At 44.4% G+C, this 19,957-nt stretch overlaps 1 protein-coding gene across 1 annotated transcript; it reads right to left on the bottom strand.

Annotated features, from left to right (window-relative positions):
* Window positions 1-9,702: 9,702 nt before the first annotated feature.
* LOC308107005 (dehydrogenase/reductase SDR family member 11-like) lies at window positions 9,703-14,167 on the bottom strand. Its single transcript, XM_080459081.1, has 7 exons — window positions 13,796-14,167; window positions 12,930-13,139; window positions 12,013-12,107; window positions 11,655-11,784; window positions 10,362-10,454; window positions 10,224-10,289; window positions 9,703-10,110 (listed from the first exon to the last, which is right to left on the bottom strand). The coding sequence occupies exons 1-7, from the start codon at window positions 13,925-13,927 to the stop codon at window positions 10,069-10,071; spliced, it is 768 nt and encodes a 255-aa protein (XP_080315207.1). The 5' UTR covers window positions 13,928-14,167; the 3' UTR covers window positions 9,703-10,068.
* Window positions 14,168-19,957: the final 5,790 nt, after the last annotated feature.

A 19,957-nucleotide genomic window follows, 5' to 3' on the forward strand; every position in this document is an offset into this window, starting at 1 on the left:
CACGTCAGCTGCCATAAAGCGAGCCCCGTTTGCGACCTGCCGTAAACTCAGGTTAGCAGCCTAAAGCCATTGAGTAGGTAAAATATCAGCAGTCTGGAGGTATTTTAAGGTTGATAACCAAACCTGTCCAGCGGCCAGTTGAACTATTTGCTTCACCACAGTCCCGAGAGGTGGAGCACCAGAGCTTCCTTTAACACAACTAATCTGATAAGACATCTAAAAAGTAAACATGCAGCGGAGTACGTTCAGCAAAGACGATCATCCGTGGAAAAAAGATGACGTGATGGCCCTCTCCTCCCCCCACCGCGGTCCGCAACGTCACCTAATAACCACAACAATCAGGGACTAGAAGCTCCGGTCGAGCTGCAGAAGCTAGAAGCAGGCGGAGCGGGGCCATAGACCTATAAAACTAGAGGTATATATTGTGGGATATGTGTTTATGTTCTGAAGTCTACTTCTAAATTTCTCTGTAATCTGTCTTCTTCTGCGTTTTTTGTTGTGTTTAGTGAGTCACAGCTCCCCTAAAGGCCTGGCATGTGTACTACATGCCCTGACGCCTCGTGTTGAGCCGTGTTCATAGTGAGGTGTGGACGGAGGTTCTTTGGGAGAAGGCCAGGGAGAAAAAAAGATGGTATTGTGAATAAGTTTTTCTGAGAACTATGTGTTAAGAGGCACTGATATAATGTGTACTCGTGTTGTGTGTGATGTTACTGTTTTGTTTGAGATGCAGTATATGATGTTCACCACTGTGGGGCGCAGGTATGTTGTATCATTCACATCTCTGTTATAGACACACCCAGTTGTGTTCTATCAGTCCCAGCTCTATGTTAAGTTTTTTTTATTACCCTTCTCGTCAACTTCTAGTATAGATCTAAAACTCACGTGGAATAAATAAGCCTCAGAGCTTGAGACCATTTTTATTGCCTCCGTCAAGTTTTTCTTTACTTCTTGAGTTCAACGCTGGTGAGGCTGCGGACCTCAACACTATGTTCAGACTACTTTTGTCAAACAGGTTTTACCACTTTGATGTAGAATGAAGTGTTTATAATTCACATTGAAATGTAAATGTTTTGTGACAATTCAGGTCAAACCACTCATACTGCTTTAAGTTAAACTGAAATTTAATACACAAAGAAGTTACATTGCCTAAGAGCATTTATGTTTAATGTTCTCGGCCCCGTTTACACGACAACGAATTAGAGTGTTTCCGCAAAACTTTCTTCACCTTTGGGGGGTCCGTTTACACGACACCAGTTTGCAGATGCACTGTATCCACAAAGTTTTTAATCCGGCTCCCGAGGTGGGAAGACTCTTTCCTGGAGCAAATCCCTCCTGCGGAGACAGATGGAGGCTACAGAGCCTGTTACTGCACATCTCTCCCCCTCCCTCCTGCTCATCCACTTGTAAACAAACATGGCGGCCGCGTCGTGGTACGACCCGTCGTGGTACGACCCGTCGTGGTACGACCCGTCGTGGTACGACCCGTCGTGGTACGACCCGTCGTGGTACGACCCGTCGTGAGTGGTACGACCCGTCGTGAGTGGTACGACCCGTCGTGAGTGGTACGACCCGTCGTGAGTGGTACGACCCGTCGTGAGTGGTACGACCCGTCGTGAGTGGTACGACCCGTCGTGAGTGGTACGACCCGTCGTGAGTGGTACGACCCGTCGTGAGTGGTACGACCCGTCGTGAGTGGTACGACCCGTCGTGAGTGGTACGACCCGTCGTGAGTGGTACGACCCGTCGTGAGTGGTACGACCCGTCGTGAGTGGTACGACCCGTCGTGAGTGGTACGACCCGTCGTGAGTGGTACGACCCGTCGTGAGTGGTACGACCCGTCGTGAGTGGTACGACCCGTCGTGAGTGGTACGACCCGTCGTGAGTGGTACGACCCGTCGTGAGTGGTACGACCCGTCGTGAGTGGTACGACCCGTCGTGAGTGGTACGACCCGTCGTGAGTGGTACGACCCGTCGTGAGTGGTACGACCCGTCGTGAGTGGTACGACCCGTCGTGAGTGGTACGACCCGTCGTGAGTGGTACGACCCGTCGTGAGTGGTACGACCCGTCGTGAGTGGTACGACCCGTCGTGAGTGGTACGACCCGTCGTGAGTGGTACGACCCGTCGTGAGTGGTACGACCCGTCGTGAGTGGTACGACCCGTCGTGAGTGGTACGACCCGTCGTGAGTGGTACGACCCGTCGTGAGTGGTACGACCCGTCGTGAGTGGTACGACCCGTCGTGAGTGGTACGACCCGTCGTGAGTGGTACGACCCGTCGTGAGTGGTACGACCCGTCGTGAGTGGTACGACCCGTCGTGAGTGGTACGACCCGTCGTGAGTGGTACGACCCGTCGTGAGTGGTACGACCCGTCGTGAGTGGTACGACCCGTCGTGAGTGGTACGACCCGTCGTGAGTGGTACGACCCGTCGTGAGTGGTACGACCCGTCGTGAGTGGTACGACCCGTCGTGAGTGGTACGACCCGTCGTGAGTGGTACGACCCGTCGTGAGTGGTACGACCCGTCGTGAGTGGTACGACCCGTCGTGAGTGGTACGACCCGTCGTGAGTGGTACGACCCGTCGTGAGTGGTACGACCCGCGGTCCATATTCTAGTTTTATCCTCCAGTGAGCAGACACCCCCACCCCCACCCACCTACACCCCCTCCCGCCCAGTCCGCCACCCCAGGAGTTTTGAACGTGGTCTGAGCGCTTTAAAATCTGGTGATGGAGTCATTCGTTTTGTTTCGTGGTGGGAAAAGAGTGAGCCTGCGGGAGGAAGACGTGTCCATGGAGAAAGTCTGCCGAATTTTTCAGGTGTGCAAACATCATGTAATGTCATAGCAAAAGTTTGGATTCTGATGTTTGTTGGGGGGGGGGACGTTACCGAATGAACCTTAGCTAGCATTAATAGGTAGCTCACATAAAATGGCCGCGCTTTCCGTGGGGCTCGTATTGTTTGTTACACACTGCCTAAAACTTTATTTTTTACTATCAGTACTGGGAAAAAAAACACTATAAAATCCGTAATTGTCATTTTTAAAATTTCATTTGTCTTCAGAGTGATGACAATAAACAGAACTGAACTGAAACGTCTCAAGGTTATCTACAGTTTGATTTAAAAAAAAAAAAAAAATCACACTATAAGTGATTTCTTCCTAAAATGATAGGCTATATATTTTTCATGACTACCTTGGTGCTGCGGTGTTGTGCTGTGTTGTTTTGATGACTGTGAATCAATAAGAGTTTGTACCGTTCATTTTAAATGTCATTTATTTGCCATTCTATCCAATTTTACAGGTTAGTGTTGCGACTGTGTACATCACAGACGATGGCAACCAGCAGCCATTTTCCCACCATGAACCTCACCAACCGAGGCCAATATGATCAGGGGCCAAGCATGACCCCTGTGACCCCTGTGAGTAGGGCACCTGTCCCCTTCTCTTTCCCCTCGCCCTCTGTGTCCTCAGCGGGTCCTGGAAGACCCCCACCATTTGGTGCTCCCAGACCAATTGGTTTTTCAAGACCGCTGCAAATATAAAGGTTACTATTTGACCATGCATTTAACATGTCCGTCTGAAATGTCATTCAAAAATATATAAATGTAAATCCACCACCTCCCTCCAATCAGAACAGAGCTGATTATTACTTATTATTTATTACCTGGAATGGATGAATTATGGATTGTGAACTACTGGATGATTTAATCTCCCCTCAGTGTCTATCTGTCTGTTTCATTCCCCAGGTCAATCCATATTGCTGAGGTTGTCAGTGGCAAGAATGGTGGTGGTGCGCTTCTCAGAAGCCGAGGCGACTGTGGAGGGCAGCGCCACCAAAGTGAGGGAGGCTTTGGGGCCTGAGGAGGACGTCACCCTGTCTGACAGGCAGGGTAATGAAATCCTGGACTCGGACGGCACAAGAAGTAAGTTGCTATTCTGAGGCAGGTTATCTCAATCACTTTGGTACGTTTCTCACATGAGAACTGATAATCTCAACCGTGTTTATTCAATCCCTCACTTGTTTATTTACATGATAACAGAGAGTTCTTACTCTTTTGAGCTTTTAAATACAAATGTGAAGTACATTCTCTCTGACGTTTAGGCGCTCATTACTGGAAGCAGAACTCCAGAAAGATTTGCCCGAAAGCGAATATCTGGAGTTCCAGAGTGGGCGGCGGGCCAAAACCAGGTAATGCAACATTTCATATCAAGCAAAATCTGATTTAGTTTATGAATTATATTGTGTGCTTTTATATGCACAAACGGAGAAATTTTGATAAATTTATTTTATTATCTTTCTTTTTGTTCTCACATGTAAGTCGAAGGGCTGAAGACGGCCATCTGCTAGACGTCGTCCAAAAAATGGACCAATTGAAGCAGGCTGCTGAGCCTCCAGGCATCTCAGACAGCATTAATCAGCTGTCTGAGATGGCCGGGCAGAAGGTGACGGAGGCAAATGTACAGCCAACCAAAGAGGCTTTCACCTGCCTGGTGTGTAAAGGTAAGTAGAAGATATGTAGCATAAGTATCCTTCAGTGAACTTGGTTTGCAGTGCCTCGAATGAACTGTTTAAATGTGATTTATCTCAAACCTTGCAGCTGTCATGGTGAAGCCCACGTTCGCCAAGTGCTGCAGCTCACAGGTGGGGGTGGAGCCTGTGTGAGGCAGTGGCTCCTCACTGCAGACCACTGCTTAAAGTGCAGAAGCCCCGACTTCAACAGCAGCGTCCATGCTGTGAAGGGTCTGGATGGAGTTCATGAAATTAATTTGATTATGTATTTCTGAATGTTAAATATTTATTGTGTATTTTATTACCTGCTGTTGCAATCGAATTTGATGTTTATTATGTATATTTTCCTGCTGTTGCACATTGTTCAATTTTGACTTACCTTTACATGCACTTTAATCCTGCTGTTGCAGTTTACCGTTGAACCAGTCAAGAATAAATGAATGTTTTTTGAAATAGTATGGAATAAATTCATATATATTTAAAATCCCAGGCATTGATTAAATATGTTGATTTTGATTCCTTTCTAAAGTCATGAACAAAGCTTGTCTTAATATTGTGCTGCAAAAAAGGAACAAGATTTAAAGATGAAATGGAAACCTTTTTTTAACTACCTTTATTGGTAGAAGAAATTCTCTTGTTGAGAATGGATATTTAGTTAAAATCGGATGTTTTTACTTTGCTGTTTTATTCACTGCTGACACTAATAAGGTGTTGCAGAGCCTCCAGAAAGGGCGTAGGGTTGTCATTGGCGATGCCATCAAACAGGATCGATGTCCTCAAAAGCCTCTGAAAATCGTCTTCCAGCCTGTTGTCTCGCCTCATCAGCCATGAAAGGGACGAGTCCTAAGCCTGAGACCCTGGTCAGGGATGAACCTCTCTCTGCATCGTACCTGTCTGCTGCTACAGAGGCACAAGGCAGCAGGTTCTCTGGGATCCTGACTGGACAGCCACCTGAGGCCAGGACATTTGGGATCCCTCTTCCTGCAATAGGTTATAATGTGGGCACAAGAGACGAGACGAGCATATTAGCAACTGAAACAGCCTATTTGCAGGACATCTTGGTCATGATTTGCTGTGACTGATCACTTGTTTGTGCCTTAAACCATCATGATTAAAGATAGATAAACCAATCAAAGAAGCATAAAAAAGAAACTACCGGGCAAACGGTGGGCATTCCAGGAGTCGACTAACCGGCTGATGCCAACGCTGGCGACCAGCTGAGACCGAGAACCTGACATGCTCATCCTGCATACTGAGGACCTCTTGATCCTGCAGATGTGTCAGGCAGGCTTTTATTTTATAGTTGACTCTGTTATTTATCTATAAAGTCAAGTATACATGACAATTACATTTTATTGGAGCTCAGTTTAATATAAATCCAATTTCAGTTCAACAAATTCAATAGGCCACAGTAAGAAAAATATACAAACCTCCACCCAAATCCTCTCAATGCAATGGTTCTGAAAGTAAAGACAAAACAACAAACAGATTTGAGTATCATGAATAACATGAGTGCATGTAAACAACAATGCAGTCAATTTCTCTATGTACCGTTCGGAAAAATTACAGCAACAAAGAAAACCTACCGATGTTGAGGGCGTCTGCAGAAATGCTGGTGGTTCAGTGTTGAATCTGCAGCCAGATAGTTTCTCCTGCATGAACAGGCTCAGAAGCGAAGACGGTGGGCGAGTTCAAAAGTCAGGCAGACTGAAGGGGGCAGCAACACGATGCGCCGTTGTTTACGCTCCCATCAAGAGAAGAAGAGACTGAAATTCCAGGTTTTCCGGCCAATCAAACTTGAAATAAGTCGTATTTTATTTCCCGATTCTTGTTTTAAAAAATGCATATCGGGAAACGGGAAACAACCCGATTTCCGTTTCCGTTTTTCGATTTTCAATTTTAAAATGAAAATCGGATGGTTTCCAGTTTTTCGTTCTCCGACATAAGGTAACTTCAGGATTAACTCTGGTTTTCTCTTATCAAGGTAACTTCAGGATTAACTCTGGTTTTCTCTTACCGAGGTAACTTCCGGATTAACTCTAGTTTTCTCTTATTGAGGTAACTTCTTAACTCTTGGTTTTCTGTACTACAATGCTGGTTCACTTCTTCTCAGGATAAATCACCGTGGTAACTGGCTCTAAATGTCTAACCTGCTCCGGAGCAGGATAAGATTTCTGAGTGTGAAGCTCGGCCTCCTGACCAATCAGATCTCTTGGAAAATGCCCCGCCCATTCTTAAATGATGGTGATTGGTGGGCAGGTTCAGCTCTGAGCTGCGGTGGAAACTAGAGGAGAAATTAACTTAGAGCAATCTTTATGACATAATAAAATAAATCCTGGTCCAGGGGCGGAGCTTCGGAAGGGGCTGGGAGGGCTGAGAGGGCTGTGCGCCCCCGGCCCCCGTTGGACCTGGGGCAGAGGTCACATCGCCCTCAATATTTTAATATGTCGCTGTATGAATCCTCTGTTCACATATTCAGCTTTGCACTAGTTGGTGTTTTTAGTCTTTTGCTGGCAACTTTCATGTTGGTCCCTAAAGAGCAGACGTGAGGCAGGACGGAGACCGGGACTCGGGAGCAGACGCTACGACCGTAATCGATGCTCTACGGAGTCCACTCGTCACGTCGCGTCGCTGGCCGGTGCTCCATTGCGTGAACCGCCACGTGCCGCCCTGGAGGTCCGGTTCCTCGACGCTGGAATTTGCCGGTGCACTGGGACGCCGGAGCTGGTCCGAGCCCCAAGCCCTGGTGTCTGTCCTGGCGTCGTGTCCAGGACGGAAGTAGCAGCCGTCTCTGCCTCCAGGCGGAAGTAGCAGACGTCACAACCATCCGCATGACGGCGGCACCGACCGGCTGTGTGGCACCGGAGTAAGCCGGGGTGACGTTCGCTCTATGGAACCAACACAGAAGTTGCAGCGGCGCTCTAAACCCCGCCTACATTTTAACCCTCCCCTCTGCGGTGGAAACACCACCCAAATTTCGGTCGGGGTCTGCTTTGCTGTACCGCTCCGAACCGCTCCGTTCCTTCCCTGTCACGTGGCTCTGGTGACGTAGTAGCCTACTACATTATTTTGTTTCTGTTGTTCTCTTGGTTTGTTCTACTTCAGGTCCTTTTGATGGACTTCAAAATGACATAGCTGCTCTTCGTGGTGCTGAAGCTTGTAAGCCCCCCTGTTGCAGGCATGTGTATGTAGTTAAATGATGTTATGATGAGCTTTATTATTTAGGTTTAAAGGGCCCGGTCATGTGGCCCGCCCCCGGCCCGGCTCTGATTTGTTCCACTAGTGTCCTGGTCTCTGAGGCTCTGAAGGAGGTTCTTGTTCTTGACTTGTTCCAGGTCTGTTTATCTCCACGAGGGTTGATCTGGAATAATGAGCTTAATGATCACACCTGATAGAACTGCAGGAACATGAATTTATGGAACCAGAACTACTCATGTCGTCACGGTGATGAATTAATATTTCAACATAAAACACAAGAGAAACTCAGCCTCAAAACAACTGAATGGAAAATCTAAAGTAAAAGAAGATCGGAGATGAATTTCAGCCCGACACCTTTCTGCTGTAATAAAGTGAAACTGAGTGATCACAGTCCCTTATATCACTGAAATAATCTGGTATAATCTCACCAAGTCAGGATTAACAAGTCAGGAATGTTCTGTCTTTGGCTGCAGCAGCAGTGTTGCTTTCATCCTGGTGGATGTGATTTAATTCTTCATAATCTCAGAGAATAATTTCTCCCTCAGTAAATATGTAAACTGCTCTGCAGAGTTTCTCCTTGTGTGTGATTGGTCAGATGCTGCAAACTCCGCCCCTTTCATGTGACTCAGCAGACACCTGGCTCACCTTTATCCTGAAGATGGACTTTGAGTTTGAGAGATTTCTTTCTTCTTCTAGAGTGATAGAAACATGAATTCTTCTTGACCGCAGCTCAGCCTTTGATAAAAAGGATCATAAAATCTTTTAATCAAACGTCTGCGTCTCTGATGTGGCTCTTAAATGTTTTATCTCTGAATTGTCAGACAGATCCTTCTCTGGCCTCCTCCTCCTCCTCCTGGGCTGGTCTTTCGTGGGGTCCCTCAGAGGTCTATCTTGGGCCCACTTTTGTTTACTATTTACAAGCTACCCCTGGGGAAATGTTCTTGATATTGACTTCTCACTTTTATGAGGACGACACGCATTGATATTTTCCTGTGAACAGATTTCACCTCCTGTCTTCCCTCCACTGGTTGCCTGTATGTTATAGAATAGATTTTAAGATTGTACTGCTTGTTCTGAAGCCTTGAACACTCTGGCTCCTCTCTACTGTTGATTGTGTATAAAAAGCCAGACCGTCGCTTGAGATCCTCTAACGGTTCTAAAAACAAGGCTCCTTACGACAGGCGGCATTTAGACCACGAGAGGTAACTGGTTGTAATACCAGCTGGAGTCGTATTGAATAATATGAATTCGAAACACACCAGTAACAAAAGTGACAAAGCCTGATAAACCTCAGAAAAGAGATTTCCAATACAACGAAAATCCCATAGCACTAAAACAAACATTTCTCAAGAGCATTTATTTTTATTTATCTGATCTTTCAGCTTTCAGGAAACAGTGAGTGAAGGAGAAATATTCTGTAGCCCAGGATTAGTGAAAGTATTTCTGCAGGAAGCATTAGATTAAATCACTTCGTGTTGTTTGACAAAGGATGGTTTTATCACTTCAGTGAAAACAGATGATTAGTCTTGAAACCGATTTGATTGTGTCGCATAAGCAGCTTGTCTCCAGCGAGGCCTCGGCTCCTCATTGGCTGTCTGAAAGCAAACTGGGTTCGACCATGAATCTTTTATTATCGAATAGAAGTAAATAACTGGAGTACCCCCCGAGTGAATGACTGCAATGGCCTCTACCTCCTCAACGGGCTTTTATTACTTTCTGTTGCCTGATCAAAATGACATTTTTCAACCATTTGCTCCCATGTGTGCATAATCTTAACTTTGAATCCTAAATTCAACGTGTTTTTCCTAGTTATCCTCATTTTCTTTGAAATTGGTAGCCTTCAAATTCCTATTGAGTGACAATTAGAACATCAGACCTGAAGTTCAGGTGTTTCAGCTCCACCTCGTGTCTGTCTGTTTCAAATGCCCGAATAAACGAGAATTCATTCACACTAGATTTCCCACCAGACATTGTTGCTCTAGAACTGAGAAATCAACAATATTGTTATATCGGTTTTATTGATTTACAAAAGCAAAAAACTTGCACATGGTGATGGGATCTCGTTGTTTATTCACGTGAGAAGACACATGGAAGGTTTTGTCCCTCAGGAGGTTAATAGAAGCATTGTAATAGTCGACTGGTTGGGTAATTTATCATGATCTTTCTACCATTCAAGGTGAAATAAACAATAAGAAAACCTGTTTAATAACCATTCAGGTGTGTATGTTTATTGCTTCGATGGTAATTTTACAGAGAGGCGTTATAATGTGAATTTTCGAGCTTCGCCTCTTTGTTCTTCATTCTCAGAATTAGTTGCCGACTGATGATTTTCACGAGTCGACAGAAGCTTCACCTGCAGCGGCTTCAGTTCGGCTGCTTCACCGGTCGCATCTGAACATCTCCGATCTGAAAGAAAAGGTTGACGTTACTGAGCCGAAGTAAACTGTTGTGATTTCTACCATTAAAAAAATGAAAAATAAATAAATAAACGTGAGCGACTCGACTGAAGAATCCCACACCTGTACATGTGGCGGAGCGGCGAGGACGTACACCACCGCGTTCGCAACGTCCAGAGCTTCCAGAGCCTGGCGGCGAGAAAACTGGACTTAAAACAGGCGGATTCACAGCAGGTGGCGCTGTGACCTGGTAAAACTCACCTTAAAGTCAGTGTATGCGCCAGCGGCTTTGTCAGGGTCCTGCTTGTAGAGCCGAGGAGCAAATTGTGTTTCCACTCGACCCGGAGAAATGCACTGGACAGAGGAGTGAGACAGAACCACTGAGAACCCTCAACTGCAGTCAAGAGATTCTCACTCGACCTTTTTCTCATCATCACAACGAAACAAAAAAACTCAAATGTAACTGGGGAAACAAGGGGAAGAAAAAGCAAATTAAATAAAATTCTAACCCTGGAAACCAGTATCAGCTCCTAAAGCAACGATTTAAAATCAAAAAGCTTAATTTTACAACAAATTCCCCCAAATAAGTTATGATTTGGCTTCTTGTTGAAGATTGTCCTGAGATTGTGACACGTTGATTTGATTAGCTGAGTGGAAAACTGAACATGTTTTATTAGGGGAGGAAGAAGCCTGAGCTGTGACATCCAGTCAGTCTGTCTGCATCCTGTGTGTTTTTACCTTAACTTGTCTTAGTTGTTGATTTATTGTTTTGATTTTATGTTTGAGTTTCTATTTTTCATAGTTTAGTTTGTAACATTCCTCTATGATTAATATTATTTTATATGTAAAAGAGCATCTGTCGTAAAAATTTTCCATCGTCTCATTTCCAGTGAGCATTTTTGAATGTGTGGAACAGAGACATGTGCACAGCTTGTAAACAGGCTGTTGGCATTTACATCATTTCTTAATGTTTTATTAAAAAAACAGTGTTACCAGTTAAATGGATCCAGTTGGAATGTTCAAGGTTCTCCACTCTCTGGTGTAGTTTGACAGGTTCATCTACAGAAACATAGAGTTTTTCTTTGTTTGTTACTGGAAGTTCCTGGTCTGAGCCTCCTGCCCCCCATCAGGTCTGCAGCGAGCTGATAAATGTCTGTTTGTTCTGGTTCTGCAGGTTTCTTCCTGGTAAAAGTTACTTTTTCATTTTCATCGTCGCCTTTGTTTCCTCCTTGGTTTTTCTCTGTAAAACTGCTTTGAAATGTCTGAGTTGTATTTGGATCTAAAGAACTAGAATTGAATTGAATCAGTAATTCATAACATATCAACTAAAAAAATGTTTTAACTAGTAATGGTCTCTGTATTTCAGGGTGTATGAGCTAAAATCATGAAGAAGAAAACAGAAATCTTTTAGTGTGTGTATGAAATCTAAACTCATTGTTGGTTTGGTTTCACTGTATGACTGACATTATGGGTTCAAAATTCTTCTTCTTCTTTTGGGTTTAACGCGGTGTGGAGGATTTCCCGCCGTGCAGTCGGACCGGGCTGCAGTCTTACTGTGGTTCGGATTTGCGAGTTGGCCTGATGCAGCTCCTGCCGCAGACCCTCGGTCAGGGCGGTCACGGCGTACTTGGTGGCGGTGTAGAAATGTATATCAGGGACGGGGATCACAACATGGCCGCAGATGCTGCAACACAAGATGTTTGAGCTGTTAACCAGGTTGACACTGACCAACATAAATTCATTTTGTAGAGGTCATTGTGAGGCCTGCTGCCTCGTGACCCTAAACCGAGAAGATAACACGTGACAGAAGATTTGGTTAAAATACATTTAATTAAGCTTAAGTATGTTGAGATTAAACCTAACAAGTGTTTTTTTGGTGGCACGTGAGGAGAAAACATGAATAAATCTGCACCTGTTGATATGAATAATGTGTCCGTCGTCAACGTTTCTCTCCTTCATGGACTGATACGCTTCACGTGTGCAGATACTCAACGCCAGGATGTTCACCTGCAGCACAGAGCGGCGGCCAACATGCAAACTGGATTCACTTTATGTCAGGAGTCTGCAGCTCTTCAGCTCCTCCATGAGCCTTTCACTAAATTATGTGGAAAGAAACATTTGATCTTCTTTTTATTTTATGTGCACACAAAAGTCATTTTCAAAAGGATCCTTATGTCTTGGCCATAAAGGCCAAAAGCTATAACGGCAAAAATAGTTAAAACCACAAGAAATGGGGAAAAAAATGCCAATACAGCATTAAAAAAATTCTAAAATGACCAAAAAAGGCTTTAAAATGGAGGGAAAAAAACATAAAATTGCTTAAAAGTAAAAACATTTAAAAAGAGTTAAAACCAATAAAATCTCAAAATTGTTGGAAAAATACTGAAAACGAAGTGTGAATCCACTAAACTCAGGAGCAAAACAGCAGAAAATCTGATGAAATTACATCCGAAATTGTAATTGAAACTTCATAAAGGCAGTATAAGGTATAGTTTTGGTATTTTTTCAAAACTACTGTATGTATATGAGACTTTAGAAGTTGTGTCAGCCTCATTCTGAAGGTTAATCGTGCTTCGCGATTCCACTCAGATTTGATTTGGCGGAAAGTCATTAAAGCGGCTCTGCTGGTCATAAAGGTTGAGGAGTCCTGGTTTATGTGAACAAATAAATAAATGTACTAATTCATGAGACCGCGGCTGTGATGAAACAACAACCTCTAATCTCAATTTATGTTAGTAACTAATTCAAATCTGTCAATAGATGATAAACTCCTCCATCAGGAGCCAAAGTAAAGCTGTTATTTGTGAAGTTGCAGCACTGAGCTCTTACATCCAGCATGTTCCTCCAGCCGCTGGTCGCGCCGGTCAGCAGCGGCTCAGCATGAGCCAGTCCGGCGTTGTTGATGCACACGTCCACGCCGTTGTGCTGGGCCTTGATGGCGGCGAACATGGACACAATCTCCTCCTCCCTGGTCAAGTCGCACTTGAAAGGCACCAAGACGCCGGCGAAGCCGGAGCTCTGACACTCTGCTGCCAGTTTCTGGAATCAGATCAGAAAAGAGAAAGAACTCTGTGTTTAACAATCCACTTTGTCTTCCTTTATGATCAATGTGTCCAGAACATTTGCTTTGTAAAGTGAGTCAATATTCTTTATATGTAGATAAATAGTTAATGTTTACATCTTTGCATCATTGTGAGATAAAGGGCAGCAGTGTTGAAAGATCCAACAGATAATTAGTTTTCATTCCTTTGAGGGAAAGTGGGGGAGATTACTTCTCCATCTACATTATAAACAACTACGTAGTTTGTATTTTACATGCTGTATGTGCATCATAATAATACAATATAAGGAGTGCAGCGATTTGCTCACCACCGTGAAACAATCTTTGTATATTTTCTGGGATTGGAATTTTATCTGTCCATCTGTGTGAAAGGTCAGAGGGAGCAGCCCAAATCCTGCCACTTCAAGTTGAATATTAACTACTTTCTTTTTGTCTTGGAGACACGTTCACACCTGTCTAAATATTTACACCAAAATACCTTTTCCTGGGGCGTATTTTTTAATATTCGGCAGTGAAAAGTAATCGTGTGAGTTAGTATGTACACTTCCTGTTCCTTTGCAGAACTAAACATGGACTCTTTCTTCCAGATGAGCGTCTGAAAAGTGCCAGAATAAAGTTTTCCGTGTGACCAGACCTGGATTTTGTCCACGTCCCGGGCGCAGCCCATCACCTTCATCCCGCAGCGGACCAGCTCTTTGGCGATGCCCGCCCCGATCCCGACCGAGGCTCCGGTCACCAGAGCCACTCTGCCCCGCCAGCGCTCCATCGCAGCCGGACACCGAAGAGAAAAGTACCGAGCAAAACCGAGCGGAGAGGCGGCGGCTGCGGAGTGACCAGCAGACCTGAGGGAGGGGTCCGTAAACGCAACACCACCGGTTAAGTCACTGCGCTGCGTTCAAGGAAACTGGGAGATTTTGTTGTTAAGAGGGAAAGACAGGATGTACTACGGGCCACTCATCAGAAAAAAAGAGAGGCTACCAGTGGGGAATCCAAAATGGCCGACAATATGGCTGCTTCCTTATGATCGCCGCCACATTGTTCCGCCATTTTGTTCTGAATCACCACCACAGCACCACTCTCGGTGGGAGGCGGTAGTACATGAAATATGGCCGCTTCCTGCAGGTCGCCGCCATTTTGTTCCAAAGCACAATCACAGCGCCACCGTCGGTGGGAGGCAAGAGTACATGATCCGCAGTGCGACCTTGCTTCTCCAGAATTGAAACCCCGCCAGTGCGGTATCAAGATGGTGGCTTACGGGCGCTGACATACTTGTTTGCGGGCGCTGACATAGTTGTTAGCGGTCGCCGCCATAATGGCGCACGGTAAGCGCCATACTATTCTCAAAATTGAAACCCTGCCAGTGCGGTATCAAATAATGGCGGCGTAAGGGCGCCGTCATACTTGTTTGTGGTTGCCGACATGCTTGTTTACGGTCCCCGCCATACTTGTATGTGGTCGCCGCCATATTTAAAAGGCAGAATGACGTCAGTGGCTAAAGTTGCTTCATGGGTCATGTCCAGTTCTGGGTGACCGTCTGAGCATGGTCACCCAGATCACATCGCACCAGTTAAGAACCTTTCTGCAGGTGGTGAGCCCACGGGAAGGTGGCGCCTGGCGTGGGACACGAACCTACTACCTAGAGAACGTTAGTCTCATGCTCTACCAACTGAGCTAGCCGGGCAACCATCATATTCCACATTCAGCCTAGAAAGAAAAGATTCACTCTCATGATGAATGGGGAAGAATACTTAGAACCAAAAGGTATAGTGAAGGAGATCCTGAATTTCTTTAGAGACTGTATGATTCTTCTTATTCTAAACAAAATGCTACTTTAAATCATTTATTACTGTAAATGATGAAACCTGTATGTGAGGAGGATTTAAAATTGAAGTATCATAAAAACAGCCTCTGACTGATCTCCAGGCTCAGATAGAATCACTACAAACTTTCTGAAAAGAAATTAAAGCGTTGCTATTTGAGGCAATAATGTATGACTAGAAAGGAATTATTGACAAAGAAATGAGGTAGAATTATTTCAGGATGTCTATTTGTCCTATTTCCTTACCTTCAGGACAAAATAAGAAAAGTGTCTCATCTAACTCCACTCTGCTCTATTGTAAATTCTGCTTTACATTTACATTTCACTTCACTTCACCTGTCATTTTATAGCCCGAATTGTTGGTGAGCCATGTAACAGAAGTTTATTCTGTATAAACCTGCTGCCTACATGATTGACTAAGTTGTCTAACTCTCTCTGAGCCTATTTCAGCAACACACTGCAGCTGTAACCACACTGAAGCTCAGGGTCAGAGGTCAGCTGTAACCACAGTGAAGCTCAGGGTCAGAGGTCAGCTGTAACCACAGTGAAGCTCAGGGTCAGAGGTCAGCTGTAACCACAGTGAAGCTCAGGGTCAGAGGTCAGCTGTAACCACAGTGAAGCTCAGGCCATTTTCCAATTCTTAGAGCGCCAGTGTGTACTCGCCTACGTCACGAGTAACTACTTGCAAGGTATCCTCTGAAGTGCGGAAATGCAAATTTACGAGGACGCATCGGCGTTAAAGGAGAATTGGAACACGAGTACTTGATGACGCGGTGGCTGTCAAGGCTGGATGATGGACCCTGAAGCTGAGGAGGAGGAGGAGGAGGAGGAGGGGGAACCTGTTGCCTCCTAGGTTCAGCAGGAAGGTGATTTGTACATGATATTTTATATGAAGATCTAAATTTTTAGAACATTATTGTAAAATAGTACCTTTTCTGTTGCATACATGCTGTGTATATTACAGTGTTTTATACCGTGTATAGTACAATGTACAGTACTGTGTTTAGTACCATGTACAGTACTGTATAAAGTACAGTGTATAGTTCTGTGTATAGGACAGTGTTACTATTACTTCTACCTCCTATACAGCCTTTATTTTACTATTCATCTCCTTGAACAATGAAAGCAGCTGATCAGAAATGTTCTACTAATACAAACAATTAGTTTATTGTTTTACTGAAGATCCCTGATGTTTATTAAATGAAGTAACCAGCTTTTCACATACCTGCTGCTTGTTGTCATCCTTCTGGTCATGTCATTAATATGTACTCTATTACATTTGTCTAATATACATCCTACAGTTAAGCACTCCTGTCATTAGCTGTAATTTCTCTTTAGAATAAATACATAAATGGCTTATACTGTGTGAGAGTAAATACATAAATACACACATCACTTACACTGTCGAGCAAAGAAAGATATCAAGCAGAAGATAAAGGAAACTTTATTTAATAAACTTCAGCAGAACCTACAACATTAATAACACAAGTTAGAAACATTATGTACATAGAATAATGACATTGTTTTGTAAAATTCTAAAGTTCTTTCTAACCTCATATATTATAGAGTAGTTTTTAACGACAGGTAGATGCAGGAAAGATTCTACCTTGCTGACATGTTTCAGCTTCATCTGTAGTCTTCCTCAGAGCGTCATCTGGCCGGTCACCTGATAAAGACCGACATGTCATCACAACCAGATGACCCTCTGAGGAAGACTACAGATGAAGCTGAAACATGTCAGCAAGGTAGAATCTTTCCTGCATCTACCTGTCGTTAAAAAATACTCTATAATATATGAGGCTTATTGATGTGTACATTGGCAACTGGGGATCTGTGCAGGATGCTCTTGTCCTGCACAGATCCTCCATGTACCAGCAGGTACTGGTACCAGCTGGGTACTTTCTGCTGGGTGACAGAGGAAGTACTGTATCCACCAAGTACTTTCTGATGGGGGACAGAGGAAGTACTGTATCCACCAAGTACTTTCTGATGGGGGACAGAGGAAGTACTATATCCATGCCTGCAGCGCACAGTTGTTATTATATGACTGTAATGGCAACCTGCTTTATTTCAATCATCAAAATCATGAACACGAAGGTACACAATGAATTCTGATTCATGATTACATCAAAATATATCAAATGTTTTCATGTGAATTTTAACTGACAGGCATGATGAAACCCAACAGACACCAGGACAAACCTGCTGGTGCTCCGTCTTTCTGAGAGCCTGGAGAGACGTCCTCTGGTTGCTGTCTGAGTGTTGTCTGTGTGGCATCGGGTGACATCATGGAGGTGGAGAGGGAGGTCCAGGGAGGAGAAGGACGATCCAGGGAGGAGGAGGAGGAAGGTCCAGGGATGATGATGGAGATGACCAGGTGACACTGAGGGCGACCAGAGGGACCTGGCAGGAAGTGATGTGCGAGCGAGACTCACTGTCCAGCTACCTGCTCCTGAAGAACGACCTGCAGGCCTCAGAGAGCAGAACTACATCTAGACAGGAAGCTCTCCTCATGTGGTCATGTTCTCTACTCATGTGTAAATATATGGAGATAGATGGATAAAGACAGAGAGATCAACAGAGAGATCGACAGACTGTAAATGATTGTATATGACTGTAAAATATAGAACTGTACATTTTTCTGTGTTATTTGATAAACAATGTAATGTTGCTTAAAAGAAGAAATTGTCTCGGAGGAATTTCAACAATTATGAGGTCTATGAGGAGAACATAAAACAAAAAGAATGACACACTACCAATTCAGTAAGTTATTAACTCATGTATGAATAAAATATATACATGCAATAATTCAAGCATCAAAAACAATCCTCACTCCTCATCTGGAGGAGTTCCTCTTCTCCACTGGACCAGGCTTCAGGTTCCCCAGTAGTCCTGGATTACAATAGTGCATGGTGTTAGTTTGAATCCACAGCATCCTCCAGTAGAACCTCCAATAGAACCTCAAGTAAAACCAGTAGAACCTCCAGTAGAACCAGTAGAACCTCCGGTAGAACCTCCGGTAGAACCTCCGGTAGAACCTTCGGTAGAACCTTCGGTAAAACCTTCGGTGGAACCTCCAGTGTAATGGGTAGAACACTTCAGTGCAATTGAGACAAAACACTATGGCCAGTAGTACCTTCACCTCTCAGTCAAGTTAAATAGTTTTCAACAGGATCTTTCCCCTCAGCAGCAAATTTAAATGTACATGGACACTGTTAGATTTACACTAAAACATTTAGATCTCATGAAAACGCCAGAACAAATGTTTAAGTAAACGTGATCTGGAAATATCAACCTCATAACAACATTTTAAACAACTATATTCTCGCCTAAAACCTAAAACTGCACTCTGTTGAACAATGACGCTAATATTTCAGATTTTTTACGCACCGTTGTGTGTTTCCTCCTCCGCGATCTCCTCCGGCTTCTCCTGCTAAATGCTATATGGGTAAATTGGCTACCCAAGTCTGCACAGGTCAGTGTCGATGTATCCTCGAAAAAGTGGGCGGAGTGAGGATACATCCGGGTATTCCATGTGTACTCGGTGAGAAACGGCCTAAGAATTGGAAACGTACTTGGTCTCCCACTGATGACGTTTCACGAGTGCACGAGAGCACAAGTATAGACAAGTATGGGTATTGGAAAACGGCCTCAGGGTCAGAGGTCAGAGGTCAGCTACCAAACTGATCTGCCTCCTTCATTCATCCAGTGACAATGTGTAGCTGCATGAAGCAAAAAAACAACAACCAGAAGGAGGCTTCCTGAAGGAGTTAGTGAAAGGTGTTAGGAGGCTTCCTGAAGGAGTTAGTGAAAGGTGTTAGGAGGCTTCCTAAAGGAGTTAAGGAAAGGTGTTAGGAGGCTTCCTAAAGGAGTTAAGGAAAGGTGTTAGGAGGCTTCCTGAAGGAGTTAGTGAAAGGTGTTAGGAGGCTTCCTAAAGGAGTTAAGGAAAGGTGTTAGGAGGCTTCCTGAAGGAGTTAGTGAAAGGTGTTAGGAGGCTTCCTAAAGGAGTTAAGGAAAGGTGTTAGGAGGCTTCCTGAAGGAGTTAGTGAAAGGTGTTAGGAGGCTTCCTAAAGGAGTTAAGGAAAGGTGTTAGGAGGCTTCCTGAAGGAGTTAGTGAAAGGTGTTAGGAGGCTTCCTAAAGGAGTTAAGGAAAGGTGTTAGGAGGCTTCCTGAAGAAGATAGTGAAAGGTGTTAGGAGGCTTCCTAAAGGAGTTAGTGAAAGGTGTTCGGAGGCTTCCTAAAGGAGTTAAGGAAAGGTGTTAGGAGGCTTCCCAAAGGAGTTAAGGAAAGGTGTTAGGAGGCTTCCTAAAGGAGATAAAGAGAGGTGTCAGGAGGCTTCCTAAAGGAGTTAGTGAAAGGGGTTGGGAGGCTTCCCGAAGGAGTTAGTGAAAGGTGTTAGGAGGCTTCCTAAAGGAGATAAAGAAAGGTGTTAGGAGGCTTCCTAAAGGAGTTAAGGAAAGGTGTTAGGAGTCTTCTTAAAGGAGTTAATGAAAGGTGTTAGGAGGCTTCCTAAAGGAGTTAAGGAAAGGTGTTAGGAGACTTCCTAAAGGAGTTAGTGAAAGGTGTTAGGAGGCTTCCTAAAGGTGTTAAGGAAAATTGTTAGGAGGCTTCCTAAAGGAGTCAGTGAAAGGTGTTAGGAGGCTTCCTAAGGGAGTCAGTGAAAGGTGTTAGGAGGCTTCCTAAAGGAGTCAGTGAAATGTGTTAGGAGGCTTCCTAAAGGTGTTAAGGAAAGGTGTAAGGAGGCTTCCTAAAGGAGTCAGTGAAATGTGTTAGGTGGCTTCCTAAAGGTGTTAAGGAAAGGTGTTAGGAGGCTTCCTAAAGGAGTTAAGGAAAGGTGTTAGGAGGCTTCCTAAAGGTGTTAAGGAAAGGTGTTAGGAGGCTTCCTAAAGGAGTCAGTGAAATGTGTTAGGAGGCTTCCTAAAGGTGTTAAGGAAAGGTGTTAGGAGGCTTCCTAAAGGAGTTAGTGAAAGGTGTTAG

This window comes from Lipophrys pholis (genome assembly GCF_963383615.2).
Source record: "Lipophrys pholis genome assembly, chromosome: 3".
NCBI classification, from domain to species: Eukaryota; Metazoa; Chordata; class Actinopteri; order Blenniiformes; family Blenniidae; genus Lipophrys; species Lipophrys pholis.

Excerpts from the sequence above, each read along its gene's own strand:
- LOC308107005 (XM_080459081.1), bottom strand. The coding sequence starts at position 13,927 with ATGGAGCGCTGGCGGGGCAGAGTGGCTCTGGTGACCGGAGCCTCGGTC. Across the intron at positions 13,140-13,795 it reads GGGACGTGGACAAAATCCAG|AAACTGGCAGCAGAGTGTCA; the intron begins GTCTGGTCACAC and ends ATCTGATTCCAG. Across the intron at positions 10,111-10,223 it reads CCGCTCCGCCACATGTACAG|ATCGGAGATGTTCAGATGCG; the intron begins GTGTGGGATTCT and ends CTTTTCTTTCAG.